At 39.5% G+C, this 12,011-nt stretch overlaps 1 protein-coding gene across 10 annotated transcripts in view; it reads right to left on the reverse strand.

Annotated features, from left to right (window-relative positions):
- EML6 (EMAP like 6) overlaps positions 1-12,011 on the reverse strand; it is a 272,181-nt gene that overhangs the window by 77,535 nt on the left and 182,635 nt on the right. For all 10 annotated transcript variants that reach the window (XR_004820268.1, XR_004820267.1, XR_004820266.1 and 7 more), the window contains 2 exons: positions 11,904-12,009; positions 4,282-4,375 (listed from right to left, as the gene is read on the reverse strand). Coding sequence is in view for 7 of the 10 variants with exons in the window: in XM_027623736.2 (XP_027479537.1) it covers positions 4,282-4,375; positions 11,904-12,009 (200 nt within the window). In the remaining 3 variants the exon portion in view is untranslated. The remainder of the gene's footprint in view (positions 1-4,281; positions 4,376-11,903; positions 12,010-12,011) is intronic.

Here is a 12,011-nt window from a genome sequence, read left to right on the forward strand (position 1 = left end):
GTGAGGATGTGGAGAAAGGGGAACCCTCTTGCACTGTTGGTGGGAATGCAAACTGGTGGAGGCACTGGAAAACAGTATGGAGATTCCTTGAAAAGCTACAAATAGAACTACCTTACAATCCAGCAACAGTGCTACTAAGTATTTACCGAAAGGCTACAAAAATACAGATTCGAAGGGACACATGCACCCCAATGTTTATAGCAGCATTCCCAACAATAGCCAAACTACAGAAAGAGCCCAAATGTTCATCGACTCATGAATGGAGAAAGATGTGTTATGTGTGTATGTATATATACATATACATACACACATACATACATACATGGTGGAATATTACTCAGCCATAAAAAAGAGTGAACTCTTGCCATTTGCAACAATGTGGATGGAACTAGAATATATTATTCTAAGTGAAATAAGGCAGTCAGAGAAAGACAAATACCATATGATTTCACTCATATGTGGAATTCAAGAAACAAAACAGACGAACATATGGAAGGGGGAAAAAGGAGAGAGGGAAACAAAGCATAAGACACTCAACTACAGGGAACAAACTGAGGGCTGAGGGAGGGATGTGGGTGGGGGATGGGCTAGATGGGTGATGGGCATTATGGAGGGCACTTGTGGGGATGAGTGCTGGGTGTTGTATGTAAGTGATGAACCACTGAATTCTACTCCTGAAACCAATATTGCACTGTATGTTAACTAACTAGAATCTAAATAAAAATTTGAAAGAAAATCAAAAAGGAAAACATTTCCCCATAAAAAAATAAATAAAATAGCTTACAATATAGAATAATAATACAGAATAAGCCAGGTAATAATAGGAATAAAGTGAGAGGACATACTGGTGAGTGAAAAAAAGAAGCCAGTTGCAGAGCCATTATGTGGAAAATCTCACATATGAATAAAAATTGATAAGAATACTAGAACAGGGCGCCTGGGTGGCTCAGTCGTTAAGCATCTGCCTTCGGCTCAGGTCATGATCCCGGGGTCCTGGGATCGAGTCCCACATTGGGCTCCCTGCTCGGCAGGAAGCCTGCTTCTCCCTCTCCCACTCCCCCGCTTGTGTTCCTGCTGTCGCTATCTCTCTCTTTCTGTCAAATAAATAAATAAATAAATAAATAAATAAATAAATAAATAATAAATAAATAAAATCAATCTTAAAAAAAAAGAATACTAGAACAATATATACTAAAGAACAAACACTAAAATGTTGGCTCTGTCATGGGTAGTGGAATTATGGATGATTTTCATTTTCCTCTTGTTTTTTTGTGCTTTCTAACTTTTCTATAATGATCACGCATTATTTTGAAAACAGAGAAAAGAGTAATAAATGTGATTTTAAAAAAGAGATACTCATTTTTAAAAAGGAAAGTGAGAAAACAAAGGTGCCAATTCGGTCTTGCAGGAGACTTTAACACATTCCCTAAATGCATGTCAGGGTGGGGACCTATAATAAATAGAGCAACAAAGCTCACACATGGAAATACATACTCACATGGAAATACATGCTGCACACCTGCTCTTTGTGGGCCTACATTTTATCCCTGAGCTTTCCAGTGGCACAATTATGTCACATTGACACTGCAAGTATTCTTGTTAGGCACCTTGATTACTGTACCTTTTGCCTACTGTTCACACTTCTGAGATGAAGCATGTCAAGAATAATTAGTCACTGTCCCCCACGGTCCTGTTACTGGTGCATTAGAAATGCACATAAAGGGACACAGAGGCACCTGATTATCTCATTATTCTTCTCTGACTGACACTGATATTAGGTGATTTAACTACTGCCCATAAGAGATTGGCTTTGGTTATTAAATGGGCTACTTGTATATAACACTAAAATCTGAACAACCTTCAAAAGGAAAAAAAAAAGACTGAATAAATTCATTTGTAATGGAGGTGATTGAAATCTTTCATGAAAATTAGCAGAGGCAGAAGAACTGTTCAGAGATTGGATTAAGTCTCAGAGATCTTCTAATAAGATCTCCATGTGCCAATCCCGAATTTCTCTAATTTCTCTGAGCTGATAACAAAGGAGCTTCTGTGAAGCATTTTCACAACAGCAGGTGGCTTTTGAGGGTGCAGTGTCATGCAGGTGGCGCCCCCTAGCCCTGGGTATCAGCTGGTGACCCCATCGTGGCTCCTGCCTTGCCCGTCCCTCCACAGGCATCTCTCCCATCCTGGGGGTAGGGGTTTTGTAGAACACCATCCGGCCAGAGCAGTGCAGGCTGCCAGAAGCAGGTTCATGGGCAAGACTGGCTCATGCCCACCACTGGCACGACTGAGACGCAGTACAAAGTGAGGGGTGTCACTGAGTCGGCCATCCTGAGAGTAAATCAAGCCCTTTCAGGAGCTGTGAAGACTCCTTGAAGCCAGTAAGGTACCATCAGTAAAGTATCACCTGTTTTTCTTTGTCACTTCTTTCATGTCCCAGTTTTTTTTTTTTTTTTAAGTAATCTCTTCACCCAATGTGGGGCTCAAATTCACAACCCCGAGATCCAGAGTCATATGCTTTACTGACTGAGAATGCCAGGTGCCCCTATGCCCCGGTTTTTAAGGTTTCTATCTGCCTAAGTATGTAACTGAAGGCCATAGAGTTTTTATTTGTATATTTATATTTATATTATAGAAATTTATATAAATATTATTATATAAACAGGTATTTATGTAAATATTTACCTATTTATTATTTTAAAACCTAGTAGTCTTCAAAGAACTTTAGCAACCCTTGACATTCCTTCTTGGAAAGAGCACTGGTTAATTTTACAATTGCAAAAATATTCTGGGGGGGCAATTTTGCAGGTGTCCTGTTTGGGGAATGTGACATAAGGCTTGGGAGCAATTCCAAAAATGAAGTGTATTACTAACATAATGGTGTTAAGTCACTTTGTGTTAATTATATAGAAGTAACACTACCCAGCATATAAAATATATACCTTTAAAATTTTAATAAATATTTATTTCTTCTGTTTCTATGAATGTTTCTGGCATACAACAGGTGAGCCACAGAAGGTTGCAGAGGGTTTTCTAGCAGGAAAATCGCTTTTCTGTTGCTTTTGAAATGCAGACATGAGCTTTGCCTGAAGTAATCTACATTGCAGTTGGTATGTTATCAGAAATATTAAACTAAAATTCAGCATATTAGTCTAAAGGGAAAGCAGAGTTCTAAAGAGGAACTGAATCTGAGTACTAGTGGGGAATGATAAAATAGTGTGGAATACTAGAAAGAGGCCAAGAAAGCCCACTTGGGCAGGCAGATTTATGAGCTGTTATTTGCTGCCAAGAATTTCATCTCAATAGCACTTATCAGAAAATCTGTTTTTCTCCTAAGATGGTCAGCTGGAGTCCTCAGGGCTCCATCTGCTCCCGCTCTGAGTCCCCAGCAATTTGTAGATCTTCATTTATTAAATCAAATTGCCAAAATAACTTTTTTCCTATTTAATACTGTGAAGGGAAATATTAATTTACAAAGTGAATATTGGGGTTCAAAGCCATTAACTTAAAAATGACTTTATACCTCGAGACAGAAAGGATGTTGGTTCATGTAGAGAAGAACTAGTGGAGAGGTAAGCTGATAATCTGTCTTGAGCAGCAAATTGTATCACTGGGCCTGAGCTGCCAACTATGTTGACCTCTGACCGCGGCCAGGCAAACAGCTAAGCCCAATGTAAGTAGGAGTAGAAAGTAGTGTTCAGACCTCAGGCTGATTCAGCAGGGAGGGAGGCTGGGGTAAGGGAGGACAGGTGGTCTATAAACAGCAGTCGGTCTTGGAAAGTCTATTTATAAGATGGGGAGATTAGGGAAACAATTTGCCTGCTTTGAAAGCGAGTGGCAGATGCACACGATGGAGCCTCCTTCCCAGCATGACACAGCCTCCTGACAAATGGTACTTCTGACTCGAGTGACATTGACACTCCTCTACCAGATGCAAGACAATCGAAAAACAAGGGGCAAGGCCCAAGTCTGAGAAAAGCTGCTTTTCTACTGCTGGAGAAAGCTTTGATAAAGACAATGTGTATATTACTAAAAGTGAAGTGATGAGTAACTCTCTGGAAAGGGTTTCAGAATTTTCCAGTTCCCTGAAACAAACATTAACTGCTCTAAGTCAGGTTTGTCACCATGAAATATTGCAGGATGTTTTCACTTAGGTGTTAAGTTTTCCATGTGAATTCCATCTGAGTTTGAAGATGAAATCTCACCAGAAAATGAAAACTATTGACCTTTACTGAAGCGAGACAATCAGCAGGATGCTGCACGACCTCAGCACCGCCTTACCTTGTGGTGGCTATTTTTTCTCCCTTTTTCCAGTCCCAAAACACAATACTGTGAAAATCGTCTAAACCAACCGACACCAGACATTTTCCATCAGCTGTATGAAAACAACACAAATGGCAAATGACTCATTTCTTCAATGAAAAACCAAAACATTTCATAAACTGTAAAGACAAATATGAAATGGGTTTAAGAATATTATTTAGGCTACAATACATTAGACGTACCATATACTAGCGGGACCTCACTAAATGAAACACATAACTAGTAATAGTTGACCTTCCTAATGCCTCACAACTGGTTGATGAATTAAATCACTGACCTAACACTCCAGTCTGAGACACGGAGCTGGGGGAAGCCTCCCAGGTATATCACAAAAACCTTGTCTATTTTATGACAAACAAATCTCATGACATTCACTCAAAGAGCCATGTGACTTTGTGACTCAGTCTATTTTCAGCTTTAAAAAACTGGGTTCTATTTAAACCTCCAAGATAAGAGCATTATAGAAACTAAATTTAATTTCAAAAATTCTTTCAAAAGATATAATTAAAAATCTTAATCTCTGTTTCCTTATTTCAAATGTACTATGATTATAGGACATTTAGAAAATATAGAGGAAATTTAAAACTCATCCCAATTTTTAGGCCTAACTCTGGTGTATATCCTATCAGTTCCTCCATATAAATGTGCTTTTAAAAAACAAAACCAGGATGATAATGAACATACTATTATCTAATCTTTTTTCTTTTGTTATATGGTGAACATTTTCCCTTAGTATTAAATATTATTTATAATATCAATGACTACTATAATGTAGACACTGGGTTGTTTTCAAAAAAAAAAACAAAATACATTCTCTGTAATTAATTGAAAATCAAAAATAGTTAATATGCTTTTTCCCTTCAAGACCAAAGAGGCCATACAGTTAGCAAATCTTTCCCTTGCTTCCTCCTCACAAGCCAGATTCACAGGAGGAGTGTCTGGGCTCAGCGATTCCACCTTAGCTCTGTGCTGACTGGGAGGTGGGTAGCCAGATTCACTATCTACCAGTTTAGCAGGTGTCTTCTGGGATGACACAGGACCCACAATATGAGGGCAAAGAAACACAAGTATCTGATAAACTGTTTCTCCCCAGTCCACTCAGGGTCTTAACTGGTGTTTTCAAAGGCAGGTCTGGGGTAGATGTCAGAGTGGCCAGGTAAAATAAAGGAAGCCTAGTTAAACTGGAATTTCAGATAAGGAATGAATAATTTTAGTATAAGTAGATCCCATGCATTATTTAAATTATGTATTTACACTTGCATTGCATGAAACATACTTGTACCACAAATTTATTTGGCTTCCTGTATTTCGATTTGCTAAATCTGGCAACCCTCCCCAGATGCTAACCAATGCCCAACCTGTGAGTACCCTTCCTTGTGCCAGACTGTTCCCCAAGCTACCAAGCTTCCTTCTCCAAAGGCAGGAGCAGAGTCAGAGAAAGGAAGAGCCTGGCTTAACAAACAAATTCTCCTCAATCCTGGACTACTACTATGTATGAGACAAGGCTTTGAAAGGTACATGAACCCCTTCAAGCTATTAGGCTCAGTATCAGATGAGACATTCATGCTTTCCAAAAGTGTTGAACTATCATCAGGTGATTACGATAAACATGTCTTCTGAATCACTTCTAAGTCCTTATGCTTAACCATGCCCAGGCTTTAAATTGTGCACGGTCTCTTTCTAAACGTTTGTGAGAGGGAAGTGATGATAAGGGCTTCCTATTCATTACCAACATGACTCTTTCCATACCTCTTGGGATGGCCTGGTTCTATTTCCGTAGTAGTATGTCTCTGTATTTTGGTGATTTTATTTATTTATTTATCGGAGATTCCTCTCTTTTTTAGATTATAAGCTCTGCTAAGGCTTATGGTAATCATATCACATTTCCTTTGTGATCCTCCCACTAAGCTAGTTTCCAGTGAACACTGAGGATACTGGCAACAATGAAGAGGTAGAGAGAACTAAAGATAGAATGTGTGTATGGGGGCGCCTGGGTGGCTCAGTCGATTAAGTCTCCAACTCTTGGTTTAGGCTCAGGTCATGATCTCTGGGATTCTAGGATTCTAGGATAGAGCCCAACAGTGGGCTCCCTGCTCAGCGGGGAGTCTGCTTCTCTCCTCTCCCTCTGCCCCTCCCCTGCTCGCACACTCTCCCTCTGAAACAAATAAATCTTAAAAAAAAAAAAGAATGTGTGTATGGATAGTATGAAGGGAAAGACAATGTGCTGTTATCTAGCTCTACAAATTTTAATTGTTTTAATTATTTCTTTCAAAAACATGGCACTTTCAGTGTCTCTTTTTTTCCCATTTATTAAATCTACATTTTGTGTTTCCTTTTGTAACCTGTGTAGCTATGTTAACATGTCCTTAGAAGGCAAGCATCCACACATTTAAAATGACGGTTCAAGTTTTGTGTCTTTTGAAGAAGGTCTCAGGGTAAATTAATTTTGGGGGCTTTTTATTAGCATTTCTGAAAGGCCCTATTTGCTTGTCTTCACAGTTACATTCCTTTCTACCTCAATTCACGACTATGAGGAGAAACGAAGAAATAGTCCAAATCCAGATGCACCTCAACAACCGTAATACCTCTTCTTTAGGATAGTGACCTTTTCTTAAATTCTGCAGGTGTAGGCTATTTCTGCATACCACATGGTTCAGAAATATAATTGGCTACCTTTTTATCTTTTCCTAGTTTTCACCCTCCTCTACCGTCTCCCAAAGAGACTTGGATTTAGTTTTGAAAATCCATTGTTCCTTGACCAGCTGGAGTTTTTTATTTTCAGCCATATCTTTAGAGTCAAGGTAATGTCCTTTTAAATCTTTCCGGTCACAGTGTGTATTAATTATGGATATTTTGTGACACAGTCCAGAAATAATTCTAAAGCACTTAATGTCAACAGTAAAGGGCATAGTGGAAAGAGAAAATTTCTACTCAATTACAAGTTGGTCCCTGCATTCAGGGCTCATAAAAAATGCACAGACTTTCAAAATTGAACATAGTGAAATCCAGTCAGTCTTAGAGGTGTCCTTGTGGAAATCAGTATTATTCACTGAAGATTTTTAAAAATATGAGTAGGATATTAAACTAAAAAAACTTTATGTGGCTGAAACTTTCTGTTTCTAATCTGGTTTTCTATTCAAGTGGAAGCACCATCTGTCCTGTAAGCACAAAATCAAAGATGGCTCCATTTTCCCTAGCCAGTGGTAACAAAGTCACAGAGCAAAGAGTTGCTCAATTAAGTGAGATAATGTAAATTAATTCCTTCTTGTTTACATAGAGTTATGGGTTATGTTGTAAGAAATGCTTTTCATTAAAAATGTCTTTTTTTTTTTTTTTTGCTTTGCAACAGTGGCAAGAATAATCTAAATCCCCACATATGACTGTTTATTTGTTGTCTAGTTTTCACATTTATTTGTTACCTGCTCTGTATTTCCATGACAACTTCTTTTTCTAGTAAGAGACAAATGTACTATCAGGTCTCCACAACACCTCCCCAAATGAGCCGGCTTATAAGAGATGGATGGATACGGGGTCCTGAGGTACACAGATGGTACCACCAGCTAGGTAATGACCAATGTTGGTGCCCTGTTCATGTGGTTCAACAGGGAAATCTAAGTAATATCTCTTGGCATGTAGACTTAAGCTACTCACTTTTCTATCACTCTTCAAAAGAAAGGTATAGTGGCTCCTGTTCCTATTCACATAAATGTATGATTCAGGGCTGTTCTATGGACAGGGCTCTCTTTTTATTGGGGACTGTTCATGTGGCCGCCTCTGTGTACCACTAAGCCCATTCCACCTTTATACTGGCAAATGGGGGTGGGGCAACTGGAGACACTTGCCTTTGGGTAAAGGGGGGACACTGAGCACTCCAGGTATGACTCTTATGCTCAAAGTTTGCACTGGCCCTGATGGCAGGCAGAGGCAGGAGTAGGCAAGAGGACTCAGTGGGGAGAGTTCCTGGCATAGCTCTCGCCAGCTCAAAACCCCAGGCCTGGTGGACTTCTCACTGCACTGGGGCCAGAAGACCTGGGTTCTAGCTCAGGATCTGCCACGGTCTGACTTTTACCCCAGCCATACCACCAAACTCTCTGGATCTCCATTCTTGTTCTACGACGTGACAGAGGGCTTTCAGTTTTATCATTATCACACAAAGTACTATCAATGTAACTTAAATCAAAGAGACTGCTCACACCTTCAGGAGGTGCCAGAGAGATCACAAAGATCAACCAACCACCATAATTTGTCTCATGTAATGGTTACACATTCAAAGAAGGATCAAACACAAGAGATCCTAGTCAAAGGTCTTCCTGAAGGGTCCTTAACAGTAGTGCTTTCTAAAACTATCAACTAGCTTCCTTTCTGCCATTTATATATCATCATTGTACTTGAACTCTGAGACAAACGTAATTTTCCACAATCAAAAATAACACATTTGCTGAACAAATATGGCTCCTCCCTAGTCATTGTTAAGGGCAATAAAGAATGTATTGTTGACACTGAAATATCCTTTTTATGCAGAGACTATTTCATATCTCAATATTCATTTGCCCAAGATGGGAATTAGAAGAAGTGACAGAATCAGCTTCTCAACCTCTTTCTAAAGCATCTGGTTTCTCTCCCCAGGCAATTGATGTGAGGGACTGCCTTACAAAGGAAAGATTTCTAAATTCACTTAACCTCTTCATCTTTCCTTCTGCAAAACTATTAGGCCCAGAGGAGAGAGGACTTCTCGGAAATGCGGAGGTTAAGTTACTGGGGACCAGCTTATTGCTACTAACTCATCTCTATTCAATGTCGTTGATCAACAACATTCCTTTAATCCCTTCCCTAAAGGTATGCAAGTAACAGGCATTAGATCTTTCGATGTATCTTAATTTAAAAACCACAAAATTAATTCTACAGAAAAAATATTCTAATGATTATTAAATTCTATTTATATTATTCTAAATTTCCTGCCACTCTGCTTATACATTAATACACATACATACATTTCCAGTGGAAATCAGTGAATAGATGCTATTTTGAGTTCTATTTTTCTCTTTCACTTAACTTGATACATAGAAATATGTATGAAATACACATAGTCCACATACTTGTCATTTTGAGTTATAGCTTTTATTACATGGTGCCAAATTATCTGCTGGCGTTATAGAGTCAATTTTTAATGTTGCCAAAAATATGAATATATTAGATTCTCTATAATTTAATTAACATTTATGTTTTATTTTATTTATTTTTGCTAATGGGTCTCTCACTACTTCTTTTAGAGCATATTTAGTAATATAATTTTTATATTAAGTACATATATATGTATTGGCTAGCAGAGTTAATTTTAAAGTTAAAGGCTAGCTGAGCTATTGAGGAGAGAGAGTCATGAAAAAAAGCAGAGGAAATTCATTCACATCCTTGGAAGAGAACAATGTTTGAACTCAAATTATCGTTTCCTTTCAGATTTTACTGCTTTATCAAGGACATACGACACTCCTATTTTAAACCTGTAGGTTCATCAAACTTCCAGAAGTTTAGGACTTTGTATTCACCGTTACTGGGTGTGTTATCCAGGCTTCCCATGGCCAGGTGGCATGCCGAACTGTTCTCTGTCCCTTAGTACTCATGCCTTCCCAACCTCACATGCCTGCCAGTGTGCAGGAGGGACTCTTTAGCCTGGAGTTTTACTAGTTCAATAACCACAGAAAGTATCAAATAACCTCTAATAATGATCCAACAATTTAGATTTGTACAGTAGTTTACAGTATGTGAGGATGTGCAGGTCACACACACAAAAAAAAAAAACCCTCACTGCCCCATGTTACTGCAGGTCAAAACATAAACGAGATTATTTTCACCCAAACACGGTTTACAATGTGAGGTTCTAGTAGTAATAGTGACGGGCGAGACAAGTGAATGAGGCAAAACCTCATTCATTCCTTCACAGTTTTGGAGTCGCTTCTGTGTCCGCAGCACTACAACATGCACAGTGGGGAGGAGAGAGACGGGCTCTGCTGGCTGAGCAAGTTATTGTATGATAAGGGCATCAGCGCAAACAGCTACTGTACCACATGGAGTCCAACAGGTAGCCCAAGAACAATGACAACTGTGGGCCAGGGGATGCAGAACAAGGGGCAGGTTCTTTCTCCCTGGAAGGTTGTACGGGAAACTTGCAGCATGATCTTAAAGGATGGGAGGACTTGAACGGACACATGGCAGCAGCATGAGCAAAGGGACAGGCAAAAAGAAGGAAAGCCATGCATTTCAGTTCTATGGCTAGAGAGACATAAGGGAACATGAATGGGTAGGTGGGTGGAAACACTGCAAAGGGAAGTTGAGGCTGCATCATGGAAGGCCATGAATGTCCAACCAAAGGCTCAACCCTGAGTCAGCCAGCCAAGAGGAGTCCACATGGTAGCAGTGTAACTGCATTTCTCGAAGACTCCAGAACTGCGTAGGATAGACTGGAGAAAGTGGAAATGGAATCAGAGTCCAGCATGACTATCATGGCAGAGATGAGAAGGAGTTGAGGCTTGAGCGAGGAAAGTAGAGAGAGGGGGACAGAGGAAAGAGAATGAGGTTGTGTAGTCCTTGAACTTAATGATTAACATTATACACACTGCATGTATTAAACATCTGAACGGAATTTAGAAAAAAAGAAATTATAGAATCAATTTTTGGTAGAAAGTTTATAATTTTTTCTACTTATCTAACTTCTACAATTGGGATTAAAAATTCCAGGTAAAGACACCTTTGGTGACAGGCCCTCATTCTCCATTCTAGCTTAAAGAAATGGTCTCACTGTAAAGGAAATCACATTCATCAGTTAGTATTCTTTTTTATTTTTTTAAATTTTTTTAAAGATTTTATTTATTTATTCATGAGAGACAGAGGGAGAGAGAGAGAGGGAAAGAGAGAGAGAGAAGCAGAGGGAGAAGCAGGCTCCCAAGGAGCAGGGAGCCCGATGCGGGACTCGATCCCAGGACCCTGGGATCATGACCTGGGCTGAAGGCAGACGCTTAACCATCTGAGCCACCCAGGTGCCCCATCAGTTAGTATTCTAATAGTACTATGTTCAAATCTTAAGGGGATGGAAAATCCAGCTCTGTTGTTTTCAATTTGAAATATATTTCCAAAACACAAGTGTTGTAAAGTGACCCTTTGCAGAGAATTTGCAGCCCTCCCTCTAGTTCTTTATATTTTAAATTGCAAGTGCCGTGCTCCCCCTTATTTGGAGAGATGAAATTGATGTTCTGAGTCACTGCCAGACATTTGCAACTAAGACTCTACAGCAACAGCTGCTCTGGACTTCCAACAGCTCAAACAAATGCAGAGCGCAGTGTGAGCTCTGGGTAATGACCTGGGCAAGAGGAAATGAGAAAGGCCAGAAAAGGACGTGTAATCTAAAGGCCACATTTTTTTGTGTGAGCTATTCACATATCTAATTTCTGGTCTGAGACGGGGGCTTAGCTCATTACAAACAGAACTCGACTAAATAGGAGGTTGTAAAAACAAAAACAAAACCCCAAAACCCCGAGCCTGAGTAAATGCAGAACCACCAATGACTTCAGTGGAAAACAGGGCCTTACCTGAAAAATCGAGCGCACACACTCCTCTCTGGTGTTGTCCTTTCAATAGCGACAAACATTTTAGAGTTTGTGTGTCCCACACATGAATAGCAGCATCTCTTCCAACCT

This window comes from Zalophus californianus, chromosome 8 (genome assembly GCF_009762305.2).
Source record: "Zalophus californianus isolate mZalCal1 chromosome 8, mZalCal1.pri.v2, whole genome shotgun sequence".
Lineage (NCBI taxonomy): Eukaryota > Metazoa > Chordata > Mammalia > Carnivora > Otariidae > Zalophus > Zalophus californianus.